The 14,562-nt window shown below is 43.1% G+C and overlaps 1 protein-coding gene across 3 annotated transcripts in view; it reads left to right on the top strand.

Annotated features, from left to right (window-relative positions):
• The window catches only part of CB4H10orf67 (chromosome B4 C10orf67 homolog), a 169,470-nt gene that overhangs the window by 25,302 nt on the left and 129,606 nt on the right, over window positions 1-14,562 (top strand). For all 3 annotated transcript variants that reach the window (XR_007154236.1, XM_047868559.1, XM_047868558.1), the window contains exon 4: window positions 917-991. Coding sequence is in view for 2 of the 3 variants with exons in the window: in XM_047868559.1 (XP_047724515.1) it covers window positions 917-991 (75 nt within the window). In the remaining variant the exon portion in view is untranslated. The remainder of the gene's footprint in view (window positions 1-916; window positions 992-14,562) is intronic.

Here is a 14,562-nt window from a genome sequence, read left to right as displayed (position 1 = left end):
TTTAATTTTTTTTTTTAATGTTTACTCATTTTTGAGAGACAGAGACAGAACATGAGTGGGGGGCGGGCAGAGAGAGGGAAACAGAATCCAAAGCAGGTTCCAGGCCCTGAGCTGTCAGCACAGAGCCGGACGCGGGGCTGGAACCCATGAAGCACGAGATCATGACCCGAGCTGAAGTCGGACGCTCAACCGACTGAGCCACCCAAGTGCCCCACACTAAGCCTTTTAAATGTGTTTCCTCCTTAAGTCAATGCTTAAATGAAACCTGATCACCCCTAATCTACAGATAAGGAAACCGAGATGCCAAGGTCAGGTAACCTGCTTCAGGTCAGACAGATTGAAAGTGGCACAATGATATTGAAATCCAATTCTGTCTGACTCTAAAACCTAATCGTTGTTTGCACTCCATGCTGGAATCAGAATTGACATCAGAATCAAGATTTGTGACTTTTTTTTAACGTACTGTCTTTCATTGTTATCCAAAACAGTGGTCAAGTGATTCGATTAATTAGAAAATCACTCTGGTTGATGGATTAGTGGCTCTAGGTTTCTTTCTATGAGCATATCCTATTCAAAAGGTATAAGGACCAGGACAAGATATGAATCATAAGTAGATTTTATTACTTTTAAAAGCAGTTCCAGGAAGACGCTAAAAAGATATGTAAAGTGAAAGAACATGCTCAGATGATCTGTATTTATTTTATCCATGTGAGCTCTCTATTGCCTTTGGTTAAGTGTAAGTAAAAATTGACTGCAGCATAATAACTTTAGTGTAGGAGAAATGGTTGCAAATTGAAGCGTTCACAAGATTTGTGATGATCTGAACGATGGTTTTATATGGAGTCCCTTAGTAGGTGTGAGAGCTATATTTGAAGCTACATTATGGTGCTCATTGTATTCATTTTTTGGTTTGCAGAATGAGGACATCATAAGAAAATGCTACAATCAGCAGTTGGCTGATGCCATAGCTGTTATCAAAGGAACGTACAAGGTGGGTTTTTAGCGCCGTCATGGACCAGGCCAGCGTCACATCCTGGGATCGCACAGAGTGGGGCTCACTGTGGGGTCCCCGTCCGTGTTTTTGGCTTTGAAGAGCTGTTTGCTCAGTTTTCGGGTCACGGTTCACACGCACATTAAATTGACCAAAATGACACTTTATGGTGACAGATGTAACTTTGCAGACACTGGAAAATTCCATCCTGGTATGCGGGTAAGTGAAGGAATAATCCAAGGTTTGTTTGGTGAGCGTGCAGTTGGAGGGAAGGCTGGCTAGTCTCAGAGGGTTCACTGGGTCTGTGGTAAATCCCGATGAATCGTCTCTGACTCTCGGTCGAGTCACTTTTCTTTTGATGAGGACTCATCTATTCGCCAGGTACGGTGCTGCATTCTCCTCCATACTGGGAAAACTCATCGTTTTCCGTGCTTACCCTGCAGGCTTAGGAAGGACCTTGTGCTTCTTTTAGATTTTATAACTGGAACCTTGTCTTTCCTGTCAATAAACCTCCGGAGGAAATATTTTTATTGTGGCAAACTGTGCGTTGATTACGTGCATTTTTTCCTTGGCACTTGCCACATTTGTACTTAATTATAACTGCTTGTTCCGTGTTCTGGTCCACACCAGACTGCAAGCCTTAGGAGGGCAGGGATGCTGTGTCTTACTCACTGCTCTGTGTGCCTCTTAGCAGGCCCGATGTGTGGTTAGCGATCAGCTAATATCTGCTAAACAGGTGGACAGCTGCCCACATTCGTGGCAGACACTGGTGACTCAGGAGTGATTCTCGCTCTTCCTTTTTTTATTAGCGGAAACGCTTCTCACTTCTCTTCACAGTATTAAGGGGCCCAAATGCTGGGCCCTTTCTTTCCCTGCGCCCTTTCCAGATACGGCGGGAACACGGGCAAGGTCAGGTCCCTGACCAACGTGAGCTGAAGCTAAGTGGGCTCCGAGGTTATTCTTGGGCGCGTAAAGCCACCCGTGGGAAGAAATACCCTTCGTTTTCTTTGCTTGACACGTTGCCTCCTTCTGATGCTCGGGATTGCCGCGGCCAGCCGAAGATGAAGGACTGAGACACTTTGGATGTGCGACGTACAGGTGGCAGAGTGAAAAGATGAAAAGCACTGGGCTCCTGGATGACATCACTGAACCACTAAATAGCCCCGGACTCGCTCTGCCCCTGGCCTTTTCGTTTCCAGACACAATTACCCCTCTTGCTGTTCAAGCCACTGTTGGCTGCCTGTTCCGTAACCTACAGCTGGACCTACTGCTCTGTCAGCAGCCTCTCTGACTCTGCACCAGTCGTTTGCTAAAGTGGCTGGGACGGTGTCCCACTCACGTGCAGTGTTACCTCGCCCCTCTTCAACAGAGAGGAGGAGCCTGACTCCCCCTCCTTGAACCTGGGCTGGCCTCAGTGCCTTGCTTGTCTGTAGCCAAGGTGAGGGCAGTGACGCCAGCTCGGAGACCAGGTCCAGAGAAGCCTTGGGGCTCCATCCTTTTACCCTTGGAATGTTTTCTCCGGCTTCACCCTCTCCGAATCCAGCTGCTGAGCCGCGAGAGGCCCAGGTTTTCGGAGGACTCACGTGTGGACACTAGGTCCACCTGGGCTCAACTCCCCAGTCACGTGGCCCCCGGCCACTTCGTCCTTCCATCTGAGGTCCCGGGCAGTATGGAGCAGAGACAAGCCATCCCCCTGTGCCTGTCTTAACCCCCTGACTCACAGAGCCCGTGAGCACGAGGAACAGTTGTGGTTTCGTGCCGCTACGTTTGGGAAGATGTATTCTGCAGCAGTAAATAGAGGGGACGGTTTCCTTGCACTCCCATCAGTGAGCAGTTTCTGAATTACATTTGTTGGACGGGTGACAGCGTTCTGCCAGCACAATGTAGCATCATGGGTAAGAGTCAGCGTAATGTGTGTTTCAGAACAAGGACCCTGCAGTCAGGCTACTTGGGTTAGAATCCTGGCTCTGTCTCTTAATCGTTCAGCGACCCGAGGCAAAATACCGAACCCCTCTGCCTCCGTTTCCTCATGTGTCCATTGGGGATCATAGCAGTACCTGCCTCCTAGGCTTGTGAGGGCCCTTACAACTGTACCCGAGTCGGTTAAGTGTCCGACTGTCGGTTTTGAGCCAGGCCACAATCTCACGGTTCGTGGGTTCAAGCCCGACAACAGGCTTTGCGCTGGCCGCACGGAGCCTGCTTAGGATTCTCTCTCTCCCTCTCTCTCTGCCCCTTCCCTGCTCACACCGTCTCTCTCTCTCTCAAAATAAATAAATAAACCTTTAAAAACACATAAATAAATAAACGTTTTCACATATTCATGACAGTCCTTGCTACTGGTAAATTTTTTCTGCTCTTTTATCATCTTAGCATTGAGGCTTGTATCTTTCTGTCCACTGACTGTGGACTTCAGATACGATAAAGTGCCCTTAGGATATCTATAATAATTATCAATGTTTATTATGTTGGACAATATGAAATTGCCACTTTTGGAGCCCGAAATGTCAAATATCGGCAATTTCATATAGTTCACCATAATAAAATACTTATTTTAACAAATAAAGGCAGCAACAAACTTCCTAAAATATTAGGCTATATAATAACTTAATATTTTATTTTTTTAATGTTCATTTATTTTAGAGAGAGAGCACGCGAGCGATAGCCGGGGAGGGGCAGAGAGAGAGGGAGACACAGAATCCAAACAGGCTCCAGGCTCCAGGCTCCAAGCTGACGGCAGAGAGCCCGATGTGGGGCTGAAACCCACGAACCGCACAATCATGACCTGAGCCGAAGTCAGATGCGTAACTGACTGAGACACTCAGGTGCCCCTAGGTTATGATAACTTAAAGTCAAATAAATTCATCTTCGATTTACATGTTGAGTGAATGCTGTGTGCTGAGATATGCTGGACACTGACATTTCAGAGATGGAAGAGGGGTAAATGGAGGAAGATTATAAACTAAACCATAATATACTTTGTTCAGTGCAGAGAAAAACACGTAACAGGAGTTATGTAAATTCCACAAAGGGAACAATTATTTCTGCCTTTGTGCTTTGGGAAGGCTTCACAGAGGAGGTGATATTTGTGGTAGGTTTTAATTTTTTTTTTTTTAAGGTTTATTTATTTTTGAGACAGAGAGAGACAGAGCATGAACGGGGGAGGGTCAGAGAGAGAGGGAGACACACAATGTGAAACAGGCTCCAGGCTCCGAGCTGTCAGCACAGAGCCCGACGCGGGGCTCAAACTCACGGACCGTGAGATCGTGACCTGAGCCGAAGTCGGACGCTTAACCCACTGAGCCACCCAGGCGCCCCTGTGGTAGGTTTTAAAGTAAGCTTTCAGTTTGTAGACAAGAAATGCAAAGGGATTCCAAATAGACAGCATAGTGTATATTAGTCAGAATGTTTACAGTGGCAAGTTATACACATAGCTAATTACACTGGCATTAGTTAAAAGAATTTATTGGTTCATGTAACTGAACAGTGTAATGATAGTAATGACTTCAGGAAAAGCTGGATCTAGGTGCTCAAATAATGTTATCGAGCAACCGTCCATCCCCTGCTTCTGCCTTCTTCTCTGAAGGTTTAATTTCCAGGCAGATCTTCTTCCCCCCAGAGCAACCTTAGAGCATCTCTTTCTAAACAGTTCCTACAAGAGTCTCAAGGCTGACCCTGACCAATCTGGCCTAGTGATTCTCCCCCGCCCCCACCGCAAGCCAAGCCAGGGTGACCTACGCATCTCAGGAGATGATATTGAGGACAGGGTTTACCCAAATGGAAAAGAGAAGTTTTGCTGCCTCAAGGACGATTACTGGGGAGGCAAAACTGGTTTGGCAAACTGGCTTCCCACGTCCCATAGCATGTGAAAAGGCGAGTAGGACCTGGTCGGTCACTGACCGTTTCATTGCCCTACATGGTAGCTAGGAGCCATAAGTGGCTATTAAAAATGAAGTTGAAATCAAATTAAAAATTCAGTTCCTGGGTTGCACCAGCCAGAGGTTACCCAGCAACATTCTGTGAAACTAAGTAACAGGAGAACTCATGAAAGTTCGCACAGGTGTATTTCAGTTATTTATTTTATTTTTCTATGTGTGTTAACAATAGTAAAAGAACAGTGCCTTACTGAGTGCTTTCTTTGTGCCAGGCACCATGCAAAGGTGTTTAGATACATTGTTTTATTCGGTCTTCACATGAGCAAGTAGCAAGAACTGGGGCCCCAAATCGAATCCTCACTTCCTAACGTGGTAATAATAGGAACCATGTCACAGGCTCATATTCGAACCTAGTGCTCTTGCGAATTAGAAGGTAAATTAGGCTGCTACCAAAGTGCCTATGCTCTCGGGCTCATCCAAAACATGGTGCCCAGAGATGAAGTCCAAGTATCTTTTGCTGGTTCAACTGCATGATACAAGCATTTGAAGTGGGCAGTAGGATCCTCCTTGGCTAACCGGGGAAACGGAGGCATGGCTACATTAAGCAACTTACCCAAAGCCACAGAGCTGGTCAGCAGTGGAGCTGGGACCCCAATTCCCATCTATGTCTCTAACGTGGTTCCACAGAAAATGGGAAATGCTTGGATTTTCTGAGCAGGAGAAAGAGAGGTGCCTTTGTACCCTTCGGGTTGGTTACTCCTGTAACGGTGTTAATAGCACGTTGGAGAAATGGAGACTCAGGTAGATATACCATCTAGGAAGACAGAAACCACAAGGAGTTTCCTCAGTGCCCAGCACTGTGCTTGGATTTTAATAAATGTTTCTTGGAGAGAGATAAAAGGAAGAATGAGAAAGAGGGAAGGATGGAAGAGGGGCACTATCTGTGGTTTAAGGCAGAATGTTGGATAGTGGAGGGAGGGACAAAAGGAACCAAGTTCTGCTCTAGATTAAAAGCATTAAAGAGACGTGTCACTAAATGCAATCTGTGGGGCTCGTTAGAATCCTGATTTGAACAAACCAACTGTCAGAAAAGTTGGAGAAATTTTAATATGGACTGGCTGTTAAATGACATTAAGAAACCCTTCGTCAATTTTGTTAGTGTGATGGTGGCATTATGATTCTGTAGGAAAAAAAAAAAAGAAGAAGAAGGAGGAGGCGCCTGGGTGGCTCAGTTGGTTAAGCGTCTGACTTCAGCTCAGGTCATGATCTCACAGCTTGTGAGTTCAAGCTCTGCATCGGGCTCTCTGCTGACAGCTCAGAGCCTGGAGCCGGCTTCGGATGCTGTGTCTCCTTCTCTCTCTGCCGCGTCCCTGCCCACACTCTGTCTCTCTCAAAAATAATAAATAAACAGATAAATAAAACATTAAAAAATTTTCTTAAAAAGAAAAAGGAAAGAAACCTTTAATTATTAGAGATGAACTGGAAGTGTTCAGGGATCAATGGCAAGATGTGTAGGATTCCCATAAAAATATGGAAGCACAAAACGGGTAGATAAGTGTGTAACAGACTATTATAATTTTCTCTACTTTGGCATATGTTTCATCATAAAAAAAGTAGATATATTTGAAAAACGCAGGCTACTGCTTTGGTCCTCTTTCATAAAACCCTCCGATGGCCTTTTTAAAATTATTATTATTTTTTTTAATGTTTATTTATTTTGAGAGAGAGCGAGCTTGTGCAGATGGGGGAGGGGCAGAGAGAGAGGGAGAGAGACAATCTTAAGCAGGCTCCACACTGTCAGCACAGAGCCCAAGTGGGGCTCGAACTCACAAACAGTGAGATCACGACTCTCGGATTTCAAGAGTCCCGTGCTTAACTGACTGAGCTGCCCGGCCCCCACCCTGCCCATAGTGCCTTTTAGAGTTCAAGGTGGAGTCCAAGCTCCTGTGCTTGGTCTATGCCTTCCAGGCCTTGGGTGACCCTGCCCCGTTGGCTCTCCAGGTTCATTCTGCTGTAGCTTTCATACCCTCAACCCTGCCAAGTACGTTCCTGCCTCGGGGCTAATGCCTGGAACCATCTGTCTCTCATGTTCATATTGTAGCTCAAATGGTGCCTCCTCAGGCTTCCTGTGACCACCACCACCCAGGCGAGATCTTCTATGCCAGTCTCCCCCTACTCCATCATCCCATTCTGTGGCCTTCAGAGCAGTTCCCCTGGCGACAACTGTCTTCTTCACGTTTGTTTACTTATGAGAGTTCTGCTTCACCCCGCCAGACTTTATGCTTTGGGAGGGCAGCTGTCTCGGCTTCATACCTAGAGGCATGTAGCAGGTGCTGGACAAACATATGTTGAAAGAATAAATACATGAACAGATAAATGGGGAAGGGCTTTCTGAGCATGAATCTTTCCACAGAGACCATAAAGGAAAATAAAAGTAGGCATAAAATGAAAAACTCTGCATAACAAAAGCAAGAAAAAGCAGTTGGAAGACAAATGAAGACCTGGGAGAGTAGGTGCAAATAACCTATGCAAATAACATATTAACATTCCTAATGTATTGAGGCCTCCTACCAATCATACAGATAATGCCGAATAGCCCAGTACAAAACGAAGCAAAATATATTCAAAAACTGTTAAAATAAAAATATCCAAATGGCCAACAGGCTTATAAAAAATGCTCAGCCTTATTAAAAATCAAACAAATGCAAATGAAGCAAAAAATACTGCTTTCGTCTATCAGATTGGCAGAAATGTGAAAGATTGAAGGCCACCTGGGTGGCTGAGTCGGTTGAGCATCTAGCTCCTGATTGTGGCTCAGGTCATTATCACATAGTTGTGAGATCGAGCCCCATGTCAGGCTCTATGCTGACCGTGGAGCCTGCTTGAGATTCTCTCTCCCCCCCAAAACAAAACAAAACAAAAACTTTAAAAAAATAAAAGATTGATATGATCTGTTGTTGGCAACATGTGGGTCAATGGACAGGCACATATATTGTAGAAGCATATATTGGTACCTCCCGTTTGGAAGAAATTTAGCAAATTCTAATAAAAATTCAAATGTACATTTATTTTGATCAAGCTATCCCACTTCTAGGGGAATCTATTCCACCAGTTGAAATAGAGACAAATACATATACAATGACTAGCTGCATTATAATTTACTTTTTAATAGAAAATATTGGAATGGGGTGCCTGGGTGGCTGTCGGTTGGGCGTCCGACTTCGGCTCAGGTCATGATCTCGCGGTCCGTGAGTTCGAGCCCCGCGTCGGGCTCTGTGCTGACAGCTCAGAGCCTGGAGCCTGTTTCAGATTCTGTGTCTCCCTCTGTCTCTGACCTTCCCCCATTCATGCTCTGTCTCTCTCTGTCTCAAAAATGAATAAACGTTAAAAAAAAAATTAAAAAAAAAAATATTGGAATAATACTACTTAATGATACAAATGATAGAAAAATACCCAGCCATTTAAATTAAGGTAAATTCATGTGTACCTACTATGAAGCCATGTCCAAGATATATTTTAATTGAAACAAAAAAAGAGGCAGAACAACACAATATTGTAGCATGTGCAGAATGTCTGGAGAATGAGGGAGAAAAAGAAAACACTTTTTAAATTGAAGTCTCTGTATTTTTATAACAGTCATGCTTCCATTTTTTATAACATGTACTACTTTGTAGTAAGAAGAAGTATCATTTCAGTTGCAATACATTTCTTTTCCCCCCTCCCTTTCTCTTCTTTCTTTCCCTTGACATTGACTTTTGCAACAAATAACAACAAATAAGGCCGTTGTCTTTCCAAATGTCCCACGTTCCATATTTGTTAGTTTGCTTCTTAAAGGGATGTGTCACTTGTTCCTCTGTTTTCCATATTTCCTATAGAATTTAGCTCTAAAATCTTGATTAGATTCATGTTCAAGTTTTATGCCTTTTGGCAAGAAGAACTTATAAGCAGGGCTTTTAAAAAGTAAACTTTTAATTGAAGTGTAACTCACCCACATAAAAGTACACAGATTGTGGGGTGCCTGGGTGGCTCAGTTGGTTAAGTGTCCAACACCTTGAAGCCTGCTTTGGGTTCTGTGTCTCCCTCTCTCTCTCTCTCTCTCTGCCCCTCCCCCACTCGTCGTCTCTCCCTCTCTCTCTCTGTCTTTCAAAAAGAAACATTATTTAAAAATTAAAAAAAAAAAGAACACAGATTACAAGTGTAGCATTCAAATTTTTGTTAAACAAAATGAACATACCCAGATCATCACTGCCTAGATCAAGAATTAGTACGTAGGATGTTAAGGTATGCCGACACCACACCGCCTCTCCAAATGTTACCGTGATCTGACTTCTGTTGCATGGATTTGCTTTGCCTGTGTTTGGATTTTACTGTAAATACAACCATAGGACACTTGCTTCTTTGTGTCTGGCCTCTATCACTGGACCTTCCATTTGTAAGGTTTATCCATATTGTTGCCATAGCAACAGTTTGTTCTTTCTTATTGCTGTACATTGTTCCACTGTATGACTAGAGTTGTATGAATTGTATGAATGTACAGTGGACCCATTCTATTGTGGATGGACATTTGAGTTGTTCCCAGTATTTGCCTGTTAAAGGTATGGTGCTGCTATGAACATTCTTGTATGTGCCTCTTAGTTTTTAGATTTTATTTTTTTCACGTAATCTCCACATGTGGGCTCGAACCCACAACCCCGAAATCAAGAGTCAGATCCTCTATCAACTGAGCCAGCCAAGAGCCCCTCTTGTATGTATCTTTAAATGCACATATGAATGCATTTCTGTTGGGCATATACTGGAGTAGAATTGCTAGATCACAGAGAAATATACAGAGAAAAAGGTAGAAATACAGATATATCAGCTATAGAGTCTATATAAAAATGTTATCTATGGGGCGCCTGGGTGGCTCAGTCGGTTGAGGCGTCCGACTTCGGCTCAGGTCATGATCTCGCGGTTCGTGAGTTCGAGCCCCGCGTCGGGCTCTGTGGTGACAGCTTGGAGCCTGGAGCCTGCTTCCGATTCTGTGTCTCCTTCTCTCTTTGCCCCTCCCCCACTTGTGCTCTGTCTCTCTGCATTTTATTATTTTTTTTAAGATTCCTAAGGTTGCTGGGAAGAAAAAGGAATATAGGAAGGCAAGGATGGAAACAAGAAGAGCAGAAGGTTGTTTTAGTAATCTCTGTAAGTGATGACGATGGCTTGGAATAGGACAGTAGCAATGGAGATAGACGAAGTGGATGAATTTGGGATATATTTTAGAGGGAGAGCCAACAAGATTCACCAGTGAATTCCGTGTGCGAGGGGAGCAACACGGAGAAATCATGGGTAGTTCTTAGCTTTTTGGCTCGAACAGCTGGTTGGATGACGGGTCACGTTACTTTTTTTTTTTTATGTTTCTTTATTAATGAAGGCAGAGACATGACCACAAGCTGAATCAAGGTGGAGGAAGTGAGAGAGAGAGAGAGAGAGAGAGAAGAGAAAATTGGAAAATATTGTGCATTAAACAAAATTTTTTTTTGATCTGTTGTTTTAAATCTGTTTTATGTTTTAAATCTGTTGGGTCTTATTTACCTTGCAGTCGATTAACTTCTGACATATAAATATCTAGTTGGCGTAACTTTGATATAAACTACCTGACTGTATAAGTATCATTTTTAAGTTACCTTTATTAAGTTTTGAATAGAAACAAAAGAATTTTTATAAAATGTAATCACATAGGAGATCATGGCACAACAAATACCCATGTAACAACTGCTCTACTTAAGGAAAAAGATGTAACAGTATCTTGGATGCCCTGTGTATGTCCTTCCCCAGGCCCGTCCCTACTGCTTTCCACGCCCAGATGTAACCATAATCATAAATTTTGTGCTTAATAATCCCCCCATTTTTATTGTTTGCACTTCAGTGTGTATTTCCAAATGAATTATTAAGACCTACATTTTGAACTCTCTATATGTAATTGTATATTATATATACTATTGTATGTATATATTTTTATACTTTTGTTCTGAAATTGTGTCCCTGAGATTTACACTTCTTGCTATGTATAGCTATCATCCATTGACTGTCACTGCTACATAATATTCTATAACATAATGCCACAATATTCTTACCTATCCTGGTAATACTTTTTTTTTTTGCTGTAATTACAGTTTTGTTTTTAAAAACATCTTATACCGTATCTGGTGCAAATGTGCCAGAAGAGTGCCCTTAAAGTATATTCCTCAGAGTGGAACTCTTAGGTAGAATGTATGTGTATTTTGCTACTTACTAGAAAATGCCAAACAGTCTTCTAAATTGATTGCAATTGGGACACCTGGGCGGCTCAGTTGGTTAAGCATCCAGCCCTTGGTTTCAGCTCAGGTCATGATCTCAGGGTTCGTGGGTTCGAGCCCGGCGTCGGGCTCTGTGCTGATGGCTCAGAGCCTGGAGCCTGCTTCCGATTCTGTGTCTCCCTCTCTCTCTGCCCCTCCCCTGCTCACGCTCTGTTTCTCTCTGTCTCTCAATAATAAATAAATGTTAAGAAAATTTAAAAAAAAAATCAAACTACCAGTTATTTTATGGGCAAAAGATTGGTTTGTTTGGGAGGGTGGGCAGGGGAGAGGGAGGAGGCAAGGGAAGCCAGGGAGGGAGGGCTGGAGAGGAAGCAAATCTGCCTCCTTCCAGGACAGTCAAATCGTACCTGTTTACAAAGTCCCGCCTTTTCCCGTTTGATTTGCAATTGATGGGCACCACCAGTGAGACTGAGGCATGAAAGCCACACCCCCTTCCCCCACCCCCAACCTCCCGTCTCCATTCTAGTGAGATTTCCCTTTATTAATTTTCACAGTTTTTAAAAACATATTATGAACTCATTTTTATTTGTTGTATGTTACAAATATCTTCCCACTTCTTTGTCTTTCCAGTCTTTTAATGGTGTTTTTTGATGCCCCCCCCCGCCCGCAAACTTTTTGAATGTAGTCAAACTTTCTCCTTTCCTCATTGTTTCCACATTCTATGTTTTGTTTTTAAAACGCTGCAACATCTTAAAGTCTTTTAAAATTTTTATATTTTTGCCTTTTACATTCAGGTGTTTAATCTGCTAGAACTGATTTTTAGTATTGGTTTGAAAAGCAGGGATTCATTTTTCCCCATAAGTGATGAGCTTTGGGGGTGATGGCGGTTCGGAGCTGATGGCCAAGAAAGAATTCTTGGAGACATCTTTGGTGCAAAAAGTGATTTTATTAAAGCATGGGGACAGGACCGGTGGAACGAAAAGCACTGCCCTGGGGTTAAGGGGGGGGGGGGGGCGGGAAGACTGATTATATACTCAGGAGCTGGGGGAGGTAAAGTCAAGAGGAAGTTTCCAAAGGAATTTTCATATGCTAAAGAAGACTCACGGTACTGGAAGCCTAGCAATTGTCAAGCTAAGATTGTTTTTCCATCTAGCAAAGCATTACCATTAAGACAGTTCCTGGAGAAATGTTCTACTCTGCCAGCCTCAAGTATTTGTCAATGGGCTGCAGGTAATAAGGAAACTTAATTTTATCTAGCCATTTCCTTCTTCCTTTTGTTCCCATATCACTGTGATGTTGGGGTTCGAGGACACTGAGTCCTTAGGTTTCCGGAGATTTAAGCTATTGATAAAATTGCCTTTTTCTTGTAATTTACTAAAATATTTTAAACTGATGGAGACTCCTGTTCTGCATGGCTGTGATCTTTATCAGTTCATCATTTGTTTTCTTTCCTTTTCTTTGTTCTTGGGCAGCCAGGCATGCCTGAGGAATATCACACATATTTCACCTAGGTGGGGGGGGGGGGCGGGGGGCAGGGGCAGGGGGGTTGGTAGTTGCGGGCGTTAGCTTGCCTTTGGCTTCTTCATCAGTACCACTACAATTTACATGTAATTTTAGGTATTTGGTAAGATAAGTTATCTCATTTTCTTTTCTTCTACAGAAATGGACTGAATGTTCTTGGCTCTGTGTCCCTCCATATACATTAAATAATGTGTTTCGTGACATATTGTACAAATAAACTCATTGAAAATTGTATTGGGTTTGCATGAAAACTATAGACCCTTTGGGGGGGGGGATGCATATTTTCCTATAGTTAGATTTTTTTTTTTTCCCTCCTGACACCAAATTTGCAGACTTTTCCAAACCCTGACACCAACAGGATGGTCATGGAGGAGGAAAAACTTTTTCTTTTTTTTTTATCGAGTGAGATGGCAAAAATCAAACTGATAAAAGACAGATTAGGGGCACCTGGGTGGTTCAGTCACTTAAGCATCTGACTTAATTTCGGCTCAGGTCATGATCTCAATGGTTTGTGAGTTCGAGGCAGATCTGGCTCTGAGCTGACTGTATGGAGCCTGCTTGGGATTGTCTCTCTCTGCCCCTCCCCAGCTCTCGCACGCCATCTCTCTCTCTCAAAAATAAATAAATGAACTCAAAAAAAAAAAAAAAAAAAAGAAAGAAAGAAAAAAGACAGTGGTGCCTGGGTGGCTCAATTGGTTAAAAGTCCAACTTGGCTCAGGTCATGATCTCACAGTCTGTGGGTTTGAGCCCCACGTTGGGCTGACAGCTCAGAGCTCAGAGCCTGCTTCGGATTCTGTGTCTCTTCCTCTCTCTGCCCGCTCCTTAGCTCATGCTCTGTCTCTCTCTCTCAAAAACAAATAAGCGTAAAAAAAAAAAAAAAAGATTAACAGGAGAGAAAAACAGATTTAATTAAATGCTATGTAATATGGAGATGTTGGGGTTCGACGCGAACGGTCAAGAGAGAATTCTTGAGATATCTTCAGTGGTTTTATTAAAGCACAGAGACAGGACCCATGGACAGAAAGAGCCACACTGGAGTTGTGACGGGTGGATGATTATATACTTTCAAGTTGGGAAAGGGTTAGGGATAGTGTAACTCTCTAAGGAATTCTGGAAGCAAGGTCTCCAAGATGTTGAGGGGCTAGCTGTTGTTAGGAAAAGGTCATTTATTACTGTCTAATAAAACCTTAGTCATGAGACCCTTCAGGTATATATCAGTGGCACATATACCTAGAGGATGATTGCTGACATATATCTTGGGAGGGTAGAGATAAAGGAAGTTTCCAAAGGAATTTCTACCTGTTAAAGGAGACTTCCAGGATTCTGGAAGTCGGGATAATGTTAAGCTAAGATTGCCTTTTGCCCTGAGCAAAGTATTAACATTGAGGTAGTTGAGTTCCTAGAGGAAGGTCACTCTGCCGGGTCTCAAGGACTTGTCGAAGGGCTGTAAGTTGTAAGGAAATTTAATTTTTTTTTCCTTTGCCTTTGTTCCCCACATCACTATGAATGCAAATTCACAAAGAAATGTGGCTTAAGGAGGCAGCCAGAATTTGGGGGCTTATAAACCCTCCCAGGAGGCAATAAAGTCTGGAGAGGCTAAACAAAAGAAAAGGGATTTGGGGCTTTTGAGGGAGGAGAGTGGTAAGTTATGGGCAGGTGACTACGGAGAGTTTGATAAGCAAGGATCATTTACTAAGATTGTTATACAGATTTAAGTCAAAGTCTTCTCCATTCCTCAGAGCTGCTCGTTAAGGGTCCGCTTCCTGGTCCGGAAGTGGGAGACACCTTTACAAATGGAAATTTCCTTTGTAAATGTCAATTTCCTTGACAAAAGGAGTTTTATGCTGTTTTTAGCACTTTTCCTGCACCTGCTGTTCCTCAGTTGCCTTCAACTCAGAATAATCATGTC

This window comes from Prionailurus viverrinus, chromosome B4 (genome assembly GCF_022837055.1).
Source record: "Prionailurus viverrinus isolate Anna chromosome B4, UM_Priviv_1.0, whole genome shotgun sequence".
NCBI classification, from domain to species: domain Eukaryota; kingdom Metazoa; phylum Chordata; class Mammalia; order Carnivora; family Felidae; genus Prionailurus; species Prionailurus viverrinus.
This window is presented reverse-complemented; position numbering and strand designations above follow the sequence as displayed.